At 40.2% G+C, this 24,452-nt stretch overlaps 2 protein-coding genes across 2 annotated transcripts in view; one reads left to right on the top strand and one right to left on the bottom strand.

Moving 5' to 3' along the window:
* Positions 1–1,482, bottom strand: part of LOC139735522 (NADPH--cytochrome P450 reductase-like) — a 41,693-nt gene extending 40,211 nt beyond the window's left edge. Inside the window, exon 1 of the mRNA XM_071646283.1 lies at positions 1,152–1,482. The gene's annotated coding sequence lies outside the window, so the exon portion shown is untranslated. The remainder of the gene's footprint in view (positions 1–1,151) is intronic.
* A 7,880-nt stretch (positions 1,483–9,362) lies between these two features.
* Positions 9,363–23,926, top strand: LOC139735509 (uncharacterized). Its single transcript, XM_071646265.1, has 16 exons — positions 9,363–9,427; positions 10,591–10,729; positions 11,565–11,834; positions 12,256–12,390; positions 13,146–13,414; positions 14,277–14,382; positions 15,058–15,126; positions 16,537–16,676; positions 17,210–17,278; positions 18,135–18,213; positions 19,119–19,221; positions 21,273–21,426; positions 21,976–22,059; positions 22,564–22,654; positions 23,220–23,308; positions 23,672–23,926. Exons 1-16 carry the CDS (start codon positions 9,368–9,370, stop codon positions 23,924–23,926), a joined length of 2,112 nt encoding a protein of 703 aa, XP_071502366.1. The 5' UTR covers positions 9,363–9,367.
* Positions 23,927–24,452: the final 526 nt, after the last annotated feature.

Genomic DNA, 24,452 nt, shown 5'->3' with positions numbered 1-24,452 from the left:
AACAATCAAACTAACGTTAGAGCTATACCCCGTTTGCGGCACGATTTGAACAGAAAAGGGTGCCTGTTTGCGGCAAGGGCCATTACCCAGTTGTAACTATTACTAAGTGTTAGAGACCAGAGCAGAGTAACTCCCGAGTATAGTACAGCGAGTCCTGCTTGCATTCTGAAGTGGAAGAACACATCAGCTCGGGAAACCCACTCACAAGGGGGGCCCCTCCTTATAAGTAACCCGTCCCCCTTATAAGTAACCCCGTCCCCCTTATAAGTAACCCCCGGGGCACCCCTTATAAGGAGTCTCCACGCTTTTTTGCAATGCAACACGAAAATGAAAGGACTGCGGCAATTCGCTTGATTATGTCCATAAAACTTCACAAGTTTCCTAGTTACTCACGAAATTTGAGCAAAATCGGTTTGAGGCATCTTATCTAAAATCATGGATTTAAATGCGATGTCAAACGACCCTTGCGAATGCTGAAATGCGAGCGATTACTGGCGCGAGTGTCGCCTGGCGCGGCGGCGCGGCAATGCTTGAGTGCAGACGTGGCGACTGAGTACGAGAGAGTCTCCGTACTCAGTCGCCACGTCTGCACTCAAGCATTGCCGCGCCGCCGCGCCAGGCGACACTCGCGCCAGTAATCGCTCGCATTTCAGCATTCGCATGGGTCGTTGGACATCGCATTTAAATCCATGATTTTAGATATGATGCCTCAAACCGATTTTGCTCAAATTTCGTGAGTAACTAGGAAACTTGTGAAGCTTTATGGACATAATCAAGCGAATTGCCGCAGTCCTCTCATTTTCGCGTTGCATTGCAAAAAAGCGTGGAGACTCCTTATAAGGGGTGCCCCGGGGGTTACTTATAAGGGGGACGGGGTTACTTATAAGGGGGACGGGTTACTTATAAGGAGGGGCCCCCCTTGTGAGTGGGTTTCCCGAACTGACATGATTTTCATTAGCTGTTTTATTGAAGAATGAAAGCGCCCCTGCCAGAAATAGGCACCCTGCCGCATACAATAATTGGGTATTTTACTCGATTCTAACAATGTTAGAGAATGCTAGACTCTAAAGTTTGCACTAAAACCAGCTTTGTTTTGGTTGGATATTTATTAACGGTATAACATTAATAAAACCACGTTGGTTGTAACTTACCACACTCTCAGATTTAGGTTTCGTCACGTCACACAACTTCAATCACCGAAATTTTGGAGATTGACTTTTTGGACTTTCATGTGGTCGTATGTTCTGTAAGATGGACGTGTGTTCCAACGGATCGCGCGGAGCCGAGCCGGCCGACCTGGATAAGAAATTAATGAAATCGGTAGAATTCACGTAACGTCACGTTTATCGCTCCAACTGGTACGATGGTGTGTAAAACGCCGGTTTGTACGTTCCCGTGCACAGCACAGTTGAGTAGATACAAACGCCTCTTAGCAGCTCGTATGTTGTGCGCTACCGCATATGTACGTACACCGGCTGTATGTCCGTGGCCGTGTTAGCGCACAGCACGGGAGTCAATGAGGACTTCCAGCGTGGAATGTACGTGGAGGGACACGGCCCGCGCACACAACACGCACCTGTCACCTATCTGTGTCGTTTACACATCACACGATTTCGCAATATACGGTATCCGAACTAATTCGCCCACAATTCAAATCGGCCTTTGCGTTCTGTCAGAAACCCTAAAGCGCTAACATCAAACCATGTCGATTGGCGGTTCCTATATTTTGAACAAAATATTTCACACTGTGATGTAAGCATGAAATATCGATTCCGAAAACATTCCTTCATTGGTATTATTACCACATTATTGACAAGTGGGAACTGATGAGCCAAGTTTCATTAATTAGGGGTCGATGATTTGAGGGGCGCACTTCTCAGCGGCGGTGCATGACGACGAGCTGGATAACAAAGATCGCCGACCTTTCCTGTTCAAAGTGTGTCATACGACATAAAGGCTGATGAAATGTGACATGGAATTTCAAAGTTAGTTTCGTTCAAAAATGTGCATCGAAGTTGTCACTTTTCTCGTTTTATTTGGTTTTGATACAGAAAACAAAGCATGATGTGTAATTGCGGGTCGGCTGTTAGGATCCTATGTCTTTCCATTTCGTCCGGCATTTCGTAACTTCGACTACGTCACTGTTTCGCAACTTCACATTCGACACGGCGCCGCCGGACAGTCGTGCCGTCCTGCCAACCCTTCGCCCCCACCCCCACCTCCTAGGATCCTCCTCCTCCTCCTCCCCCTCCTCCTTTGGCTCCATACCCCCCCCCCCCCAACACACACACACACACACACACACACACACACACACACACACACACACACTCCTCTTCCCCCATCACCTCCTTCAAAATTGTTATCATAAGCACCAACCACTAAAAAAACATAATAATCATGTGATAATATTTTGATTGTGGTGATCATTGTTTTGATCGTTATAATTGTGATATCATCATGATCATCTGTTTCGCATCACTATTGACAGCGGATTTGTTGACATTACAATCCCCCTCCCTCTTCCTCCTCTACCACCTCCTCCGACAACCAGAGCCACTTGCACTCACACATCAGAGTGACGATAATTTCTATTATCTAATCACCTTATAAATTTCAATGTATGTGACCAAGATGTGACATGAGTTACTACTGGCGTTCAATATTTATTTTGAATGACCTTTGTCGTTTTAGAACTTTAACACCATATAAGAACTACAGGTATCAGGGCATCCAGTGAGCTAATGGAATCGTACCATCGTATGACGTCATGAAAAGACTCTTAAATCACACATGACCTTTACCCATAGATATCTGGATGGCTCACGAGGGAAAAGGTCTTTGACGGGTAATAGACCTTTTTTGTCCGGTGACTCACATTATACACTGCGGACAGTTGTAGAAGAGGTCTCATGATTTATTACAGCATACATGTATATCAAACGTCTAGCATTGAGAATATATTATAAATCTATTATGTATTGATAGAACAGCTAGTTGTTGCAAGGTTTTAGCTAACGGACACTAGTACGTACATGCATGAATTTGACCACGTTATGAAATAAAGAATTTTAGAGACCGTGAAACACGAAAGAAGAGAGGTGTGTGTGAGAGAGAGAGAGAGAGAGAGAGAGAGAGAGAGAGGAGAGGGACACACACACACACAGACACACACACAGACACACCAGGGAGGTGGGACCCCCTCCCTGGACACACACACACACACGCACACACACACACGCGCGCACACACACACACACACACACACACTCAAACACTTTTTCTTAATAACCTTTTGTGATTTCTATGATTTATTTCACATCATGACAAAAACGTTTATCTTACAGATTTAACAGAATATACGATCAGCAATGTTTGATCAACACAAAAAAAAGAAAAAAAAATCAATCGGGGCGTTACCCGAAAAACCGTAGACTTACATGTAACTGCCAAAAAAAAAAAAAAAATCCCTACCTGCCTTCTATAATACCCGTCCCCCCCCCCCCATGCAGTATACTAGGGTCTCTGCTCACATCTCAATCCCTGCACTTCAATAAGGTATTTTTCAATCAATCAAATTCCACAATATATTGATATCCTATTATAATATTATAATCATTATCTCAAATCATAGGCATTAGCTGGAAGAGAAAGCGGAAAGAGAGAAAAAGAGAAAAAAAAATAGTATGTGTTTTACAGTAAGCCCCAGAGAAAAGAAAGTACAGAAATTTGAACCTTATAAAACTAATCTATATTTCCTTATATACAGACCCCAGCCGCACTCTAAAATAATCAAATGAATAAACAACACTTAGTGATTTATTGAAGCATAAGTAAACTTGTTATATATTAACAATATTCCCACTTCATTAAATGCAAACCTAATTTTCCTCTCCTAATTGCCAATTTATTTTCCTCTTCAGTACTTTCCCTTATAAAAAAAAAGATATTATATAGGCCTATATGATTATTCTCTTTTGAATTATGTTGAAAGATGATAAAGTGCCTGTACTTCAGATCTTGACTTAAAAATAATATATGAAGAGTTTGTTCGCAAAAACCGATAAGTCCATATTTGCCAAATGGAGATATTTGCGATTAAAGCTCAAGAAAAATAAAGAGAATAGTAAGAAAATTTTTGCTTCGTTTGACCATAACTTCAAAAGTGTACCTTTATATATAGTGACCAATATATCATTTAAAAGGTATAATTTTGTACTTTATGATAGAGACCGTACTTCAAAATCTTCAAAAATGGACTTATCGGTTTTTGCGAACAAACTCTTCATATCTTAGCAAAATAATTAAAGAATATTCGATTTTAACAAACTTATTCTCACTGAGCTACCTGACAGTCCAAGAAAAATTAATGTCCGACCAATGCATTTATTATCATGTATTTCAACAAGATTATAATGTGATGTCGTTTCTCTCCATACATGTTTTACCATTCGATATTGCAGACAATAGTGTTTCTATTTTCTTGATAACAAACAGAAACTATTTGCTGCAAAACCACACACAAACACACACGCACGCACGCACACACACACACACACACACACAATCAACCAATCAATCAATCAAAAAAAAAGCATACTCAGTCGAAACAAACAAAAAATGTATACTTGCGCATGATAAAAATTAATAAAATTTTCACATAAAGTGCACTGAGCTGGAGTCGCTTGTGAAGATCAAATTCAGGGAGACATCAGCCACTTCTTGGCTCACTGACTGTGAATGCTGCCCTCTGGTGGCAGACTTCACACAATAAGTCGCAAACGTTTTAAACACAAAAAGGGGGTGGAATTCAAACTTCTTCTTTTTTTTTTGGGGGGGGGGAGGGCTGCTAGGGGTCACAAAGGAGCGGGGAGAGGGAAAGGGTTGCTCTCCGCCATTCCATGAAATGCTACGCACCTGCATCTCAACAACAACAACAACAAAAAAGCGTCGAAAAGGGTAAACGAGTTTAGACATACGGCGTCGTCAACATTCATTTTTTTTCTTTCTATCACAATATAGGGTTTTGTTTATATGCTTGTTTATTTGTTTGTTTGTTTGTTTTCCATTTTCCATCTGGCAAGATGGCTGGATAGCCAATATTCAGCTGTATTACAGCTAGCTGGTCTTCTTGAGGGTCCACAGGGCCTTATTTTGCACGATAGGTTTTCGACACCTAAGGAGATAGATTTAAAAGACCGTGCTGATCACAAGTAATATTACTATTATGGAGAAAAAATGAATACAACTAAATTTGACGTCTATATTTTGTTTTATTTAATTCTGTATTGTATTTTATTATTTGGTTGGTTTTCCAACTCCTATAAGGTGTAAACAACATAATTCAAAACAACATTAAACTACGGTATTGAACATGATGAGCTACCACAACGAAACACGCCATTTATTCTAATGTTATTTATTCAAATGTAAAAATCAAATCATTTTTGTCTTTATTAGTTTGGTTTGGCGTTTGTGTATCAGCCATGAAGAAAAAGTCTGTGATCTTCTTCGTGCCTTGAAATGATTTCATAAAACCAATTTCAACATCATCCTTCTTGGAAACGTGTTGGTGAAGATTTCAGTCACCTCTTTAACTGGTAATGAATGTTGAAGAGTGCAAGAGATCTTCAGCGAATTTTTGGCTGTCAAATCAAGCAGATTTTTTTTTTTTTTATAGGAGTCCAAGAAGAAAATGTTATCATTTTATTATGGGGAACAAGCGAACGAGAGATGCGTGCATGACGAGAGGTGGGAAAAGGGCTTTGGAGAGGAGAGAGGAGTCCCCCTATAATTTTAGAATTGAAATGTAACGATATATATAGTACACAGATTTGATGGAATTTTACGAAATTCTTAAATAAAATAATTTAAAGCGAGATAAACAAATATTTAAGAAAAGTGTGAACGGGTAAAAATTGTTGTTGAGTATCTGTCACCTCTTGTTCCGCGTGTGCATCTTCACTGTGCAGTATAAGTTATAAAGGTTGATAGCATTCATCTGTTCATCATTGCAATGATAGCAAGGAAAAGTAGAAATTACGCGGTGCGTAATATATGTCCCCGCCGGAAGTAGCATTTAGTAGCAAAATGTACAATATAGGTAAAAAATCAAGGTCAAAGGTCAAAGAAGTCAAAGGTCAAAATTCTGTGTAGAAGTTTTGAAGCCCTCACCTAGTGCCATCACATAAAGGAAACAGAATCAAAATCGGGTTAGAAATGGCGAAGGAGTAGCATTTTGTAGCCAATGTACAATATAGGTCAAAAATCAAGGTCAGAGGTCAAAGAAGTCAAAGGTCAAAATTCTGTGTAGAAGTTTTGAAGCCTCACCTAGTGCCATCACATAAAGCAAACGGAAGTGAAATCGGGTTAGAAATGGCGAAGGAGTAGCATTTTGTAGCAAAATGAACAATACAGGTCAAAAATCAAGGTCAGAGGTCAAAGAAGTCAAAGGTCAAAATTCTGTGTAGAACTTTTGAAGCCCTCACCTAGTGCCATCACATAAAGCAAACGGAATCGAAATCGGGTTAGAAATGGCGAAGGAGTAGCATTTTGTAGCAAAATGAACAATACAGGTCAAAAATCAAGGTCAAAGGTCAAAGAAGTCAAAGGTCAAAATTCTGTGTAGAAGTTTTGAAGCCCTCACCTAGTGCCATCACATAAAGCAAACGGAATCGAAATCGGGTTAGAAATGGCGAAGGAGTAGCATTTTGCAGCAAAATGTACAATACAGGTCAAAGGTCAAGGTCAAAGGTCACGACTGAAATTCTGTGTAGAAGTTTCAAAGCTCCCATGTAGTGCTATCATATAAAGCAAACAGAATCAAAATTGGCTCATAAATGACAGAGAAGTAGCAAATTGAAGATTTTGATCACACACGGACGCACACACGGACGCACACACGGACGGACGGACGGACGGACGGACGGACACACGGACACACACACGTACGGAGCCCGTTTCATAGTCCCCTGCTCGAACTCGTTCGGCGGGGACAAAAATGAAACGGCGTTGAATGGAGTGGTGACAGATACATTGTATCCTGATATTCTCACAATAAAGAGAGAGAAGAAAAGGAAAAACCAAAGTAAATTCTGTACTTGTGATTTTCTTAATTTACTGATCAAACTATAGTATTCGAAAATCTAACAATCGAATGTAAAGGACAAGACTAGTTCACTTTGATATTGGGCCTGCATGTGGGATTGGGTAAATGCAGCAATATCATGATAGTAATGGAACGCATCTGCTTCAATGAACTTTTGAGGAAATTCAGACAATGCGTTTCAAATTTTGATAGAATAAAACCCAAAACGTTACAGGAACTTTTGAAGATTCAGTGCATGCTGCCATCGGTTTTTGATGTGACATTTGTAGAACACCCGACGGCCCTTATACAGAAAATAAAAAAGAAAATCAACATTTTGTGTCACTTTCTGCCATAGAAGAAGAGCAATTGACTTAATTGTCTCTTTCAGAAGGTAGGGGAATGCTATAATCATAATAACGTTCCCATGAAAGGGGCGTCATTGAAGTCGAGGGAATGTGTATATTTAAAAAAAAAGTTTTGTGGAAATCTCCTCATATAATTACTTTCTTGATATCGTTCTTCGTATTTGACATCACAAACTGTAGTAGCTTTCTCATCCAGAAACACACGCACACATATAAAAAAAAACTTCAAAAATTAATAACTTTTTAACATTGTTCGATTTCCGCAAAATTTCACTGTACCATTGTGTTCTATTGATATTGATGCATTCATTCAATTCATATGCAGGCCCTATATTAAGGGCTGATCTTGTCCTTTAATGAAAAAAGGGGTTGAAAACCCCTTCAATTCGTCCCATCTTTGTTTGATTCTCAAGATATCTTGCTCAGCCATAAATTTTTACTCGGAACAGCCATTATAGGAGGTGAGATCTCACCTCCCTGCTCTGGGTGCGACTCTCAACCATCAATGCCCGGCGACGAATCCCGGTACGAAGCAGATGGGTGGGGGGGGGGGGGGGGGGGGGGGGGTTCAATCTGTCAAGATTATTTGTATGGATTTTCGGTAATATTTGAAAAAGAAAAGAAAGAAAACGCTCTTCTGTTGCATTTGGAGCTTTGGGAAGTAGTTTGCACCTTTGATCTTATTCTCTCTCCCTCTCTCGCTCAAGTAGATCGACCCGAGGTTGCTTGTTGGGGGAGGGGGAGGGGTCGTTAAAACCCCTGAACATCCCCCTAGTTATGGGCCTGATGACGTCTTTAGTTTCATAAACATTTAATTTACTTTAAATAAACTGACATGAAATACAGCTCTCCGAAGTTAAATAATTGGAATTCGTCTCACTGATCAGCTGTGACTAAAACGGTTTAATCATACTTGTCAGGGGCGGATCCAGGAATTCCGTAAAGAGGGGGCGCATTTACAAAATTAAAGGGGGGGGGGCACGCACCTCTCCCCCATTTTTTTCTTTTTATTTCTTTTGTTTCAACAAAAAATAAAGGGGGGGGGGGCGTGCGCCGGTTGCGGTCCTCCCTGGATCCGCCCCTGCTTGTCAGTAATAGGTAATAGATTATATCAGGGATATGAATAGAGAGGTTTTGGTCTCACCTCCCTCATAATGTACTATTTGCAGATGAAACAAAAACTCCTCATTAGTGCTTTCAAAAATAGTTCTAAAATATGAGCTATATAGGGATAGACAACCAATGTAAAATTTGATACAATATAATTATGTAATCGATGTTAATTGTTAAATATACAAAATGTGAACAATAGTTACATTAAGCATGTTTCCATCAGACTAAACTGTCTACAGTTATGATTTAATGAGAAAATAGTGATATTTCCTTATATAATAGGCTTTATTGCAAAAATTTTATATGGTACATAGGATGTTTTGTGATACAACTGACCTATAAAATATGCATCAAAAGTGATATCTTCCCAAAGGTAAACAAGTCCTTTAAAGCCATCTGTTTTCATTGGAATTATCTGACTAAAATTCAGTTAGGTAGATTTTTTTGGGGGAAATGAATGTGGTTGTAGTTAGCATTCGATAATTAATTCACATTATATAGGCCTTTGGCATGTTTCCATGGGAAACGTACGGTGTACTTCGAAAAGCGAGGTCTTATTTCCGCATCCATAATGCATGCGCGTCACTTCCGCAATTCCGTCTGCATGCAGTGGAGGTCAACGTGCATAATAAGCGTCTTGTAGCTATTGCCAACGAACCAGCTGAGGTGTACGGCTTACGCGCCGCCGCCGGGCCGCCCCGTCGGGGGCCACCGGCCGGTACAATGTGATGATAAGCCCACTTCATGTCTTACAAGGAAGAGCACTGGCTGGGAGAGCTAGAGAGAATAAAGGAAAACCATGTCGTCATCTTATCCCAAATGGTTGTCAGATATCAAACATGATCTAACTGAGTCTCGGGTAAGTGCATATCCTAGTACAGTAATCCTTGTTGGCATTGCATGTATGTGAGCTGAGGGCATTTTGCCAGTGTATTTGGTGGTTTCGAGTTCGTGCCGCCAGCAGAGTGCCCTTCACTGCGTTGCAGCGCATAGAAAACACGAAGGTAATAGTAATAGCGGACGGTGTTGTTATTGTTGCGGTGTGTAACCAGGGTTAGTAATCCACATTTATTCAGAGCAATTTGACATAGCCTTTTAGATACGCAGTACAGACATTTGATATGAAGTTTATTCTTGAAAATCAGAACGTGACGTATGTAAGGTGGTTAGATGTGTCACCATGCAGTAAATTGCAGAATCATTCATGCAAAGTACAAAAGGGGCAGTCACTACACAGGCACAGGTAGTGGTAGGTACGTGTATATTCCAAAGCACTATAAAATCTCCTAGGCCAGAGGCTCATAGCTCCCCCCCCCCACCCCCCAAACACACACACAGAGAATAATTATGTTCTGCATGGCCCCTAAGGGGTGTCCCTTGCTAGCCACCCCCATTAATTCTTGCATTTTTTAAAAAATCAATCTTAAACTACTTGCGAGGAAAAGGTTAGTACCAACACTGACTGTATAAAAAATGTAAACTTTTGCACAGTTAATTGTTTTTCCACTAAGCCAACGTCTTTGCCTCTGTATGATGTGGGGATGCAAATATTTTTGTACAATCTTTTTGTACAATATCTTTTTTTGTATATATTTGTACAATATTTTTGTACCACTCAGTGTATGTTCTGATTCGAAAAATGTAATATTGATATTTGTGATTGAAAGCCAAATAAATGATCATAATAATAATGATAATAATCAATCTTGCCCATACTGGCATACAAGTCAAATCCAAATGAACCAGAGAAAATGTTTAAATATCCATCTATTTCTGCAATAGTTCTGTGAAGTGCAAACTTCATGAAAATAATTCCATAGTGAAATATTTTATGTTTTATATTTAGTAGCTTGGCAAATTGTTGCTTTTTAGGCTTGATACACTGAGTTAAAGATTTTGATTATGTATAATTGTAGTTTGCTGTTAGATGCTTACACCTACATGGATGGATGATGGATTTTTTTTTTTTTTTTATTTGCTTGTGCTGATCTGTTTGATTGTTTTTGTTTGAATTTTTGTCAGGAATGGCAAAATCTGCGAGAAGAGCTCCGTGCTGTCATTGACCAGCAGCTGACAGAGAGCCGGGTGGATCGCTTTGACAACCTGTCGGATGCCGAGAGGAAGATGTTTCTGGAGCGAGCGCTGAGAGCTTTGAAAAACAGTGAGAACAAAAAATGCACAGATTGACCACTGTATCATTTTCATCACACTGTTTTAACCCAAGTTTCACACTTTAGACATTTTAGATAAAACCTGTGGTTAAAGATTAGTCTTTGGACTAAACCCACTTCCACAATCCTAATGATTTGCATTATACATGGACTGGATTCAGACAACAATTTAAATTTGGCATCTTAGCCCTGTATGTATGTATGGGGGGGGGGGGGAGTAGTATGGTTTAGGAGATGTTGATCTGCAGTTAACCTTGCCTAAGTCGAGTCTTGTGGGCTGATAAAATAGCTTCAACTTCGAGAAAATTTTACTTATGAGGGATTAAAATCAGTAGAATATAAAGAGAAGAGGACTTGAAAAAACCTTTGACTTTCTTACTGTATGCTTGTGCTTGTGTGTGATTTTTTATAGCCGCTAAAATGTTATTTGGTCATTCAACATTATTCAGAAATCCCCTTGAAAAATATGAAGTGCTAGAAAACAATATTAAATAATCTTTCAATCTTACAATGCATATAGCTTTTCTGACCCAATATAGACTCGTAGCAACATTGAAATAGTTATGGAAAATATGTGAAAGAATTGGGAATCATTGAAGTTATATTTGTTTTGTGCCGTAGTGGAGGTGATTTGCTTGTCATGTTGTACATGGATATTGTCGGTCAGTGTATTTGCCATGAAGCCATTGCATGACATACATGCACAAATACATGTAAGTAGGTTATAACAGGGTGTCGTGTCCATGAATGATATGGTGTAGTTTACCCCGAATTGACATCACCAATCTATGAATATTTTCACTAAAAAAACCCCAAACAAAACAGGCGACCACGAGGCAAAGTTCAGCGAGACGCTCTACACGTCCGTCAACGAGCACATCAACTCCTTCGTCTCCCGGCAGCTGCTGGATGGGAGCGGGTTTCCGCTGTCGTCCACCAAATCGGACCTGGTCATCGACCAGGCGAACGATGCATCCGCCACCCTACTGACCCGCTGGCCGGAGATGAAGTCCAAACTCCACAGATGCTTTAACCGGCCGTTGCCGACTGGCCTCAGACAAGTTGCTTGGCGCCTTTTCCTATCCAACCCAACAGGTACTGTATGTGTTATATATTTTCGAGAATTTCATGAGCCAGGTGCTAATCACAAATCTAACAGCATGCTAAAAAGTTAACTCTGACCCAATTACATTAAACTTCTTGGTTTGATCAGAAGACCTGATTAGGACTGATATATCTGTATGCAAAAATATGACAAACATAGAACTGTCATGACTTTCCTACTTTAGTTTCAAGCTATTGATGAAAATGCTACTATGCATTCTGTTAGTTACACATTATTCTGCTTATCAGACAAATTGAACATTGGCTGGTGTTTCTTTTTAAAATCAAAGGAATTTTGTTTACCAGCAAAGATTTTAATTTGAATTGAACTTGTTGGCAGTGTGTGATGATAGTTCACTGTGGCAGTGTATCACCCATAGCAACAATTTTCCCCGTCTTCTTTCATTCCCAGTCAAGTCCAGGTATCTTTCCCGACTAGAGCGTGATCCAGAGAGCACGATGTCCATCCTCGATCTCGACATCGTTCAGAAATGTGACGCGCTGTTGCAGTCGGAGCCGACGTTCAAGTCTCTTGCTTTCAAATCAGGTGAGTGGTGGCAAATTCTCTTACAGTAACCATTCTGAAATCAGATGCCATCTTTACATGGACTGTTAGGGATTATTAAAGGTATATTAATGTTTGCCTGCTGTATATGCAGTAACTGTTAAAACAAAGAGATTATCTGTGTACAAACTATATTTTACGGCATTCATATTTCCCAAATTTTACGAGTTGACCAATATTCACGAAATTAATTTGTGCAAATGTTTCCATTTGCATGTCTCCAAGGCAGAAAATCACCATTTTTTTCTCTTTAAAAGGATGATACTTCTTTCTCATTCTGTCTATGTCATTTCCAATTGCAAGTCTAGTCTAACTATAATTATGTACTCTTGCAACTGTTGTACAAGTCCCAATTCATGAAATACATGTATCATACTTAGATGCAAATGAAGGAATATTGACCAGAAATATATGTAAAGTAAATGAAAAATCATATTGGAATCCCATTTTCTTTGCTCATGTTTGAAATAATATACGTGGGAAATATAGAGGATGTAGGGTGATCTCAACAGTGAGTCATGCAACATGACCCAAAAATGCATCATTTTGCAGTTCACAGACTGGAATAGTATTTGTGACATAGGAATCATTAAGCTGTGGCAGATGACTGCTATCCTGAGATTATGTGGGAAAAGAAAATAAATCAGAGTTCATTATTATTTCTCTGATAGACACACGATATGGGAAAGAAATTACTCAGTGTAGTCTGACCAATGATTATCTGCATCTTTTTAAAGATGTCCTCCACACGATGAAGGCGGTGTTGTCGTACCACCACGCCTGCAAGCAAACCAGGACCGGTCTCCTAGACACCGACTACCTCCTTGTCGTCCCCTTCCTGGTGAACGCGCTGGGTCTGGCCGCGGCAGGACCAGGCAGTCGGCGTGGCGGCCTGGAGACAGAGGGTCATCCCATTAACACCAAGGAGACCATGGCGCTGATCGTGGAACAGTACAGCACGCTGATGTCCACCAGGCCAGCTTACATGAAAGAGTCTTATGACCAGGTCTGTTTCGTGGATGTCTCGCTATGTATCGTACTGTCTGTTACTCCAACTCCAGTAATCTTATGGCTTTGAATATGAAACTTGCTCTTCACTTGTATATATTGTACCTGTGTTTTGTATTGTCTATGTGATGTAGTCGTGGAAATCTGTCTTTGCTCTGAAATACTTCTCTGTTAGATATTGCATCAACTGTAATGCCCCAGTCACATAGACATCCCGGATCACCCCGGACAACCCCGGATCTGATCGGGGGAGAGATCCGTGTTGACGCCGGGAGGCCAACACGGCAACTTTTGGAGGTCAAAAACATCCGGCGTCATCCGGGGATTGCCGTGTTGGCAGAGCAATCCGGGGTGGTCCGTGTGGCTGCCATGTAGCTGCCGTGTTGATCCGTGTAGATGCCGTGTTTGTCCGTGTAGACGCCACGCTCTTCCGGCCTTATCTGTGTAGCTGCCGTGTTGATACCGTGTGTACAGTCATACCAAAATCCCGGATCTCCCTGGATCTCCCCGGACGTCCCCGGATCTCCCGGGATCACCGTGTAGATCCTTGAGCATCCGTGTTTGTATGTGACTGGGGCATTAGTTGTATTCTAGCAGAGCTAACCTTATAAAGCAGCTCAAATGGACCTGAAAATGACTTAAAAGAAAATATTAATGTATAGATACTAGTAAATAAAATCAAGCCACAGTGCTTGGTGTGCTTGACAACATATCGTAACTGTAGAACAGATGTATGGCATCCCCCCTCCTAAATACAAAGAGAAACACAATGTTTTTCAAATGCATGTAATTCCATGTAATGCAGTGAACAGCCATTCATTCTTTTCTCATTCTGTGTGTATTTCATTTCTTACTTGCAGGATTTCAAAGAATCAATGAGATTGTGTTCATCCAAGCTTGCTGGAACCCTACATGTCTATGACAGTGATTTGGCAGGACACCTCCTCAGTATTCTTTCCAAGGATGGTAAAACTATGTTATATATTACAGAAAATTAAAACAGCTTTTGTCATGGAGCACATTGATATTGATAACTATGTTATACCCCCCCCCCAAAAAAAAAAGAGGAGCTTATCATTTCATGTGGAATCTTCCAGTTTGTACATCTATCTCTCCACAAGATCAGTTTGTGTAACCAAGGCGATGAACACTTATCCCCAGTCAAATCTGGCTGTGCAGTGTTTCTCATTTTTTTTTTTCAAAAAGCAGAATCTGATATAGACAAGTGTCAGTTCACTAGCAGTGATGCTTTGAAGCACTCTGCTTTTTGTAGTTCATTTATGACATTTGTTCTGTCTTCATTCCTAGGATATTAGTGAGCTTTAGATCTGGACGTGAATTTCAAGACAATGCTAATTAGGCCAGAAATGGTGTTCTGTTTAGGTGCGAGACAACTGTTTCCGTTGTTCAACCCGGGAGGCTGTGTCGTCTTAGCATTCGCATTGCAGATCTAAAGCTCACTATTGTTGAGTAAGCACATGTATCTTGTCTCAAATCATCTCATGGTGTGTTGTGTACTAAGTAATCTATGACTCGATTCCTATAATCATGTGTAGAAAATGTATAACCATTCAAGGTGGGGAAGTTTTTGAAACATTATAAGAAGCATTTCAATTCATTATCTATTCTCAACACTCGCAGGCAAGAATCTACCTCTGGCAGAGAGTTTGAAGCAGATCACAAGACCCATGATACGTAGCATATTTGTAGGTGAGTTGTCATTCTCTGTTGCATCAACTTGAAAGAGAGCTGAATGAAGGCACGTGAAGGAAATTTTAATTGGAATTTAATTATGTTTTCTTGATCCGTTTGTTCATACTTTGACCAAAATTGCAGACTGTATGTCGGCCAAACAGGAGTAAGTTGACATTAAATATCACATATATTTGTGTAACAAAAACAACCGTGCATCTCTAGGGATGCCTGAAAAGAATATTTACGTACAATTACATGATTTACCTACACTTTATACACTTCTTGCTATCTGATTGGTTGACTGCTCATCATGTGACATTTGTATAAAAGTTCCACTGCATGCTGCTGAGTGTGCATTTTTTTTTTTTTTTTTTGGAGCAGTTTTGGATAGTGTACTCTGACATCAGCTCTTGGCATTTACTCTCATGATACATCGTAGGGCTGTAATCAAACTCACCAATTTACATCACCTTACTCCTCACATCACAATATATATTCAATTTGTATTTTTGCAGCACTCACTCCATCAGTTAAAAGCGTTTGCTCAATCCCTTGCTGTCACAATCAAACATCAATCGATTGCTTCCCAGTACAACTGTACCATTAGCCTTTCATGAAAATGGCTGCCGTTTCTGTACTATATTCAGGAATCAGCACACCATCGCGCTCAAACCCATTCACTATTCATACATCAGGTGATGCTGATTTCAGTATCCACTCACAAATCATACATTGTATGTGACCCGCTACAACAAAAGGATCCAAAAGTCGGGGGAAGTCAATTCTTTTTAAATGGCATGACATTATTCCCTTACTCTTCCGCAATAATTTTGTATATAACACGACTAATAAAAGTACCTGGTTGCGGAGATATCAATGTTTTCATGAGAGCATGTCAAGTGGTCTAGGAAATAAGTGTTTTGAGAAAACCGCCTTCAAAGTTTTCCTTCTAATGCAATCATGACCAAGGGGAGATAAGACAGTTATCACTTCTGACGATAGAAGGCATGCTCCTAGCAACCTCCGCGATGTTCATTCAAACTTTTTGATAGCACCAGCAGTCTACGCACGACCAATCGGTAACCAGGGTGCCACGCACTGACCAATAAGATCACTCCCTCGTTGCTGGAGGCAGAGTCTATCAGTGGCGCTAAATCTAAATCTTGGGACACATTTTGGTTCTGTTGAATGTTGGAAAATCATGGCCCAGAAAAACACTAATTTCTTGCCTTGTCTTTAATCATCTAGCTTCAAAATTTCAGCAGATGATAGACAAATCATTACACTACAAAATCATGCTTATGGTTTTGACCGATTTTGATTATCTGACTTCAAACTCGATTTTCTCGGCTCAGCCGTCAGCAATTTTTGGATCCTTTTGTTGTGGCAGGTCACATATTGCAATGACTTTATTTGTCATATCAGGTTACCTGTCCCTCGAGGCTGTCTTGTTCATCTGGGACCAACACGTCATCGGACTGGATGCTCCCGAATTCGACGTCATCCCTCCCATCATGGTGCTCATCCTTCTCTTGCACAAGACACAACTTATGGAATGCCAGACGGTAAAATCTCCTTCATAAAAAAAGAAGAAAAAAAGAATGATTCTTTATTCTCTCTCTTACTCCCTGTATCTTTCATTTCTAGAACTTTGGCTCCGTTGTCTTTTTTTTTCCCCTATGCAACTGACTATTAAAGTAGATACATCATTTGCCTATAAGCTTGAGTCTCGTATAAAGATGCCTTGATATGTATTATACATGTGATGCAACTCTTGTGTGTTTAGAAGCTGATGTGTGCTTAGGGTGCCAATATCATCAAGTGATATTACTGTACACAGTCCCATGCATTAGGAAAGGTGACTGGGTGAAAGTATTATCAGATCTCAAGTGTATTAATGAATGGACATTGATTTTTTCAGAACTGTCTTGTCACATTGCTCTTTGCAAAAGAAAAGCATGTTCGTTTATTTCAAAGACTTATTATTTGGTTGTTGTTTTTTAATTCTCCTTTGTTTGATAGTATGTATTCTTCAAAGAAATATCTCTTATAAACAGGATATTCCAACTAGTGTTCTTGATATTAATCTTCTTTGCAGGCCACTGATGTGATGACAGTAATGAAGCAAGAGTGCCCAAGGTTGAAAAAGGAGCAACTCATGCATGGGGTAAGCTATTAAAGCATTACCAACAACTTGAAATGATATGCATATATAAAGTTTTTAAAAGAAATTATAGTAATTTACCAGATAAACTGTCTTTTATAAGACTACTGTATACGCCGAATATTTCGCGAGGTTTTTATTTTCACGAATTTCGCGAGTCGGGTGTTATTCGCGAAATTAAAGACACGCGAAAATATTGACTCTGATCCCGATGTGAATGTGACGTACGCATATATGCACTTCTCTGTTGAGTACAGGACTCCACAATCGCGAATTTAACCACTCGCGAAATCGTCGGTAATTCCCGATTCGCGAAAATTTAGACTCGCGAAATATATGGCTTATACAGTTACACTTGGTGGGGTTAGATGAACCTCGGAAGAATGGTAATATGTGATTCTGCATGCATTGATGAGAGTTGCTGTGTCTAGGAAGATTACAGCAATGTGATCCGAAAATCACACACAAATGTTGTATAACATTATTTTATGACAGTTGGCCCTGTAGAGTGAAAAAAAGTTGTGACTCAAAAATGCTGCCAGGCCAGTAATAGTTTGGGAAACTATAGGCAAGATTGGATGAATATCAAACAAAAACGAATGACCTTTTGTCACATATAGTCATCTACGATCATCTTACATGCCATATGGCTCCTAGGGAGAATGCTGTTTGGGTCATGCTTTACGCTCCTTGAAGTATGTTCCTAGTGATTATCATGTCCAGGTGAATTGTTCAGTTGATTGAAACAGTGTCATCAGTGTAATTGCCATTCCAAAGAATAGGACAGACATCTTAAATCTGTGGAGTGAAGGCATTTCTCATTTTTTAATATTTTTTTTATTTGACTGTGATCATGAAGATCAACAAACATTTCCACCGGGAGCTGTACTCTTTAATGGTCAAGGATGGAGGAGTACCTGTCTTGGACCCCACCCAAAGTGAGTTTCACTTCACCGTGTGTGTCTATTGGGCTCTACATCTTTTGTTCTTACGGGTACGCTGTGAATATAATTGTGACTTAATGTAGGATTGTCTGTTGCTTGCCAAGAGAGGGCAGTATAATGCATATAGAGACCATTGAACTCTACTATGGAAGGGATGCTGCATGCAGTATACACACAGAAAGGCTATTGAGCTCTGTGTGAAAGTGTTGAAGCAGTTGGCAGCCATTTTAATGACCCTATTCCTACCTTTCCCAGGCATTCTCCCAAACTAAGGAACACACACAGTGTGCTTCTATACTTTAATCTACACCAAATAAACAGTAGTGAATGGGGCCTGCACGCTCGCTTCTTGGGAGTCTCAAAATGGCAAAATGCCAACTTCAATGCACTACGTGTTTCGTCCGTTCCATAGTAGAGTTCAGTGGTAGAGACTAAAAAAAAAAATGAATTGCATCTCTTTGGATGGACTTCTTGTAAACTTAATGTAATGAAGTGACTTTGAAATTTTAATCTTTATATTCAGCACCACAAGATACTTCAAAGTACTTTCTACTGAATGTTGCACCATTGAATGATGTCTGTACATAACACAACAATTTTTTTTTCAGCTCTTGATGATGAATAGAAGTGGCAGCAGATTGTAGCAACATGAACTGGGTCATGATTGCTGGTGTTAGTGATGTTCTTGCTTTTGTTTGTTTGTGGTTCAGTTACTCCTAAATTGTAGTCAAGACACTATTGCTTGTCATGTGGTAGTTACTCTTGCAGGTTTACCATCCTTTTGGTTAACTTGGTGATGAAGTTGTGTACAACATGCAAACTTTGCGATAGGTATTTGTGAATGTACTGCCATTCCATGTTTGCTGCAACATGATGGTTGGATCTGTTGTTGTCTCCAGTGCCTACAGCTTGGCAGGAGTGGCACAAGGAGGACCTACCACCAGTCATCAGACCAGAGGACCGGCAGCTCTCTAGGCAGAGGAGGGAGGAGGAGCATCTCAGGTGAGGATGCAGGATGATTTCTGGATTTATTGTCCGTCTGTGTGATATGTTTGTTTGTTTGATTGTCTCTTCTTATGATGGTTAAAGTGTTGTTGTTGTTGTTGTTGTTGTTGGTTGTTTTTTTTTTTTTTTTTTTTTTGGGGGGGGGGGGGGGCACCTTCCCGTCATGTCATGTTCCTCAAGGAGCATTATGACATCGTCATCATCATTATCCTCATCATTGTCGTAGTAGTAATAGGTATAATGATGATATTGATGAAAATGCTAATGCTATTAATGATGATGATGATGATGATGATGGTGATGATGATGGTGCTGGTGCTGGTGATTGTGATGGTGATGGTGATGGCGATAGCGATGATGATGATGTTGATGGTGCCGATGATAATAATGCTGTGGTGCTTACAGTTCTTCGCAGCATATAATTACCCTGCTCAGTAGAGTCAAGTGCACACATACAGAACACCCACTCCTCTCCCTGGGAACATCACAAACAAACTAACCCCAGTCACATTGATATTCCGCTTCTTTCTACCAGCTACATCTTTATACTTGCTGATAGAGAGGAGCGTCATGATTTAGGTATCTTGTTTTAGGACTCAAATGCTATGTCTGGGCTTGAACCCTGGCCACTGTGATTTACAGGGAAATGTGCAAACCACCAGCCCACAACACCTTTGCAACCTGCTAAACTATGTCACCCCTGCTTACTGTATATGCCGAATATTTCGCGAGGTTTTTATTTTCGCGAATTTCGCGAGTCTGGTGCTATTCACGAAATTAAAGACGCGCGAATATAATGACTTTGATCCCGATATGAATGTGATGCACACGTACACATTTCTCCGTTCAGTACAGTACTCCACAATCGTGAATTTAAAAACTCGCGAAATCGTCAGGAAGTCCCAATTCGCGAAAATTTAGACTCGCTAGATATATGGCATATACAGTATTTATCTCAAGCACTGTAGCCGTGCCAGAGAAGGTTCACTTGTGTTTCTGCATGATGCTGACATAGATGGCGCATTATTTGCTGTGTCTTCTGATCATCTTGTCTTGCCCGATCTATGCCGGTTTCACTGAACTCCAAAACTCAAATGGGTATGCACTGATCGAGGTACTAGGCATTGCTGACTGCACCAGAGTTGAAGCCTCTTCAATTTGTCAGTGTGCCTGGTTATGTCTCTTCTTGCAGTGCTTCTCATTCTATAATGTGAAGCTCTCTCAGGTGGGGCACGATGTCGGTCAAAAATGAAATGAAAAAGATATGTATTCAATGTAACTGGGCCTCGAAGAAAATTGCAGGAGCCAAAGTGGGCCTCAGGTTAACCCATTGAGGACAGACTAATTTTGCGACAACATGTATTTCCCATAGAGTCCTGCACGAGTATACTCGGGACTCATCCTCAGTGGGTTAACTCTTTATGTGCCACCTTCGCACGCCCGACTCAGTTGACAGCGTGCCAACTTCGCATATTCTGCTCAAATGCACAAACCCGCCCAAACCGGTCCGTACATCGCTAAATGTCACAGTACAATGAAAACATTTCTTGCAATTCTGTTCCTCTCACACATGTAGCTTGCATTTTATGTGGTGATTGACCAGCAAGTGGTGTTCCGTACTGGATTTGCCTTGAAATTCTAAGTTTCTGTCACTGTTTTGTGTGTAAAACTCATGCCCTTACAGTAATGTACAATATATCTATGTGTCATTTGAAAGGAAAACAATCATATAGATGTGTCGTACAATTTACATCAAAGCAAAGCTTGGCATTTTCTCTACAACTTTGCTCACTACATGTCCAGCTTAACAGAAATCTATAACAGTTACATAGATTTGAAAAACAGAATGTTTTCCCAAAGCATGGCTATGTTACTGTCTCACAATAATGTGGCACAGAGGGGGTTTCTACCATCGCAAACAATGAGTTCAAATAGGTTGAGAAGCGTGACTTTATAGCATTTTGGTGTATAGTGGAGTCCACACTGAATGTCACCATACTGTGATAATAACACAGTGAGACCTATTTTGTAATGTATTTTTCCTCCAGGGATCTTCAAATGCAGAAAGAGAGAGAGGAGGAGAGGTTGAGGGCGAACCAGGCGAGGGAGGAACAGGAAAAGGCCCGGCTCCAGAGAAAACTAGATGATGCCAAGAGGACGTATCATACCAAGGAGGAGGAACTCGTTGAACAGCTCAACGAGGTTCGTCATTGATGAAAGACAATATCTAAAAATGTTTAAAATGATGAAAATAAATAAATAAAAGAAATCGGAGTTAATCTCACTGTAGGTCAGAGTTAAAGGGATGGTATAGTTTTGGTTGAGATGGGGATTCAGATTTTAACATTTTGAGAGATAATTAGAAACCACTTCCAAGCGCAACTAAAAGTATATTTGATGAAAATCGGTTTTTAAATGACCGAGGTATCCAAAATAAAGCAATCCTAATAAAAGTTTGGACCCATCTTTTATTAGGATCACTTTCTTTTACTTTTATTTTTGCGTAATGAATGTATACATTGTCTGTTGCCAGTGATTATGATCATTACTTGATATCAAACATGCAGCAGGTAAAACTGCGGCATACTATGATACATAGCCCTTGACTAGTGAGATGGCAGAATTTTCTTGACCCGTTCTATAAAATATCATGACAATTAAAAGACTTTGTGATACTTCAGATGAGATGATTCTGTGAATCGCCCTGGATACTTATGCCCAAATTTGCATTTAAATCTTCTTCCTATGCAGGAGAAGCGGAAGAGGGAGGAAGCCACGAGACAAGCAAATGAGGAGATTGAGAAGTTGAAGAGAGAACTGAGCAATCTCAAGAAGGTAATTATGATCTTGGGTAATCAAAATCACCTGGTATTCAGTGAAAATTAAAAGTAATGTTTGGACCTTCAAGTTTCATAAAATATTTCAGAATTGATCTGAAAGTGAAGAACAAAAAAAGTTCATCTGGGGCCATTTTGAAAATGGCTGCCAGTGCCATTGAGGGTAGAATTTGCAATGGCCCAATATCAGAATTTGTTTAGAATGACTAAATCTACATACTTGCTAATTTGGTACTTTTATCATAAACTGCACAATTCTTTGATATTTTCAAACTATGCCGCTCCACTTAAGCCATTATTCAGAGTTGACAAATTCTTTAAAATCAAATGTTCATATTTCCACTAATAAGTACCATATTAAGACTTAAAAAAATGTTGATGTCTCAGAATAGATACCTTCTTTTAAAGAAATTATGATGTCTCAGAATATGTACCTAGTTAAATGTCTTTATTTACTTACTTACTGACAAAATGTCTGTATTTACTTATTTACTGACCACAGGGTCTTGAGGACAAGCCAGAGCCGATCCCACCAGCTAAAGTGGGACAGGATCTCCTGAAAGGGATAATGAAGGCAGCTGCTTCAGCGACATGTGAGTACTGCAACCACAGTCTTAGCACTGTCGGGGTTGTTGTTGTTCTCACTCTGACAATCAAATGTCATATCACTACTGATAACTCATCTCCCAATTTGTTAAATGATTTTGCATCGCTGAGATTGTTTTAGACATTTTCAGACTACACCAGATTCTGTGAAGACCCTGAAGAACCATTCTCTTATTACAATAACCCATTGCTTTTCACAAATTGCATCTCCTGTATTCAAGATAGTCTTTGGAATAAAAAGCCAAAATACATATGAAATTATGCCATTTGTGCATTAGAAAATTAGATATACCATTGTTTTTTTAATATCACTGTTGTCATTTATACTCTCCTGTTTTTATGCATTCTGTATGGTAACAGCGTTTGAGCTCATCTTCATTAATTTATCAATTTTGGTATTTATTCACATATGTTTTGTTTTTGTTTTGTTGTTTTTTTAGGAAGGCAGTGGCATGTGATCCACTCACCATATTTGTTTTGTTTCCTTGATTCTTTCAAACTGTACATTCCAGAGCCAGAGAGTGGTATGAGACTTCCGAATGAACCTTCCAGGTCATCCTGGGAGTCTACTCCTGCAGAGCTGTGTTGGCAATCTCCTGTCCCTGTTGTCCAAGGGAACCACTTGTACAGATCTGCCTCTGGTGAAGTGTCTGTCCAATCCAGTCATGGCACCCACCTGTAAAGACTGGAGAAGGCATCTATTGAACTCAATCTGAGGAATCATTTCCTGGAGATCTTTGAGGCTACCTCATGTCTGGCCAAGGAATCCACTCCTGGAGACTTGGAAGGTCACTTCTTCTGCACTCCAACTTAGGAATCCCTTTTCTGGAGATCCTGGGGGCCACCTCCTTCTGGCTAAGGAATCCATTCCTACTGTCATGTGAGCCCATCTCTTGTACTCCATCTGAGAAATCCTTTCCCAAAGATCCAGGAGCTTGGCAACCTCCTACCCTAGGAATTCTCTCCTACATTCCTCCTAGGCCACATCTTCTACTTTACCTCAGGAATCCTCTCCTAGAAATCTGGAAAGCCACCTCCTGGCAAAGGAATACTTCACTGCAGACCTTAGAGGCCACCACCATCTGCATCGAAGAAATCTCCTCCTAGGGACCTGTGTAGCCTCCTACTTCCAACTCTGTCCAGATAATCCACTCCTGCAGACCTGGGAGGCCACAACCTATGATCCCTTCTGCAGGAATCCGCTCCAGCAGACCTGTGAGGTCATCTCTTTCTGCTACATCAGAGGAAGCCACGGCTAGAAAAATGAGTGACAATTCCATCTGCCCTGTCCAAGGAGTCCACTTCCACAGACCTCTGTGGCTGCCTCTTCCTTTTATTCGGTGGAGTCACTCCTACATACTTCCATGGTCCCCATCCTTCTGCTATTTCCAGTGTAGCCACCTCCTTACACTCTGTGCTGGAGGAATCTATTCCACCAGACTAATGTTGCCGCTTCCACAACTCCTTTTACGCAGTTGACTTCACCTCATCAGTGCTTTGTTGTGAATCCATCCTGAATTATGACTGAGCCATGTGGTATTTCCACACACACACACACACACAGAGGACATGGAAAAGGCACACAAAACAAACACCTTGAAATAGAGCTTCCTTGAACTTTCTACTTTGCTAATTTTCTGCCTTTTACATAAAAATGTGTAAAATATTGCAGTCTTAATGTAAATGGTGTAATGAATCACCTTGTAATTGTTAGCTGAATGACATATAAATAGATAGATTAAAGAAGAACTTAACCGTTTGAAGTTTTATTGCAACTGATTAACA

Source organism: Diadema antillarum, unplaced genomic scaffold (genome assembly GCF_040938485.1).
Source record: "Diadema antillarum isolate AM-2024a unplaced genomic scaffold, OU_Dant_1.0 seq00000583_RagTag, whole genome shotgun sequence".
Classification (NCBI taxonomy): Eukaryota; Metazoa; Echinodermata; class Echinoidea; order Diadematoida; family Diadematidae; genus Diadema; species Diadema antillarum.
This window is presented reverse-complemented; position numbering and strand designations above follow the sequence as displayed.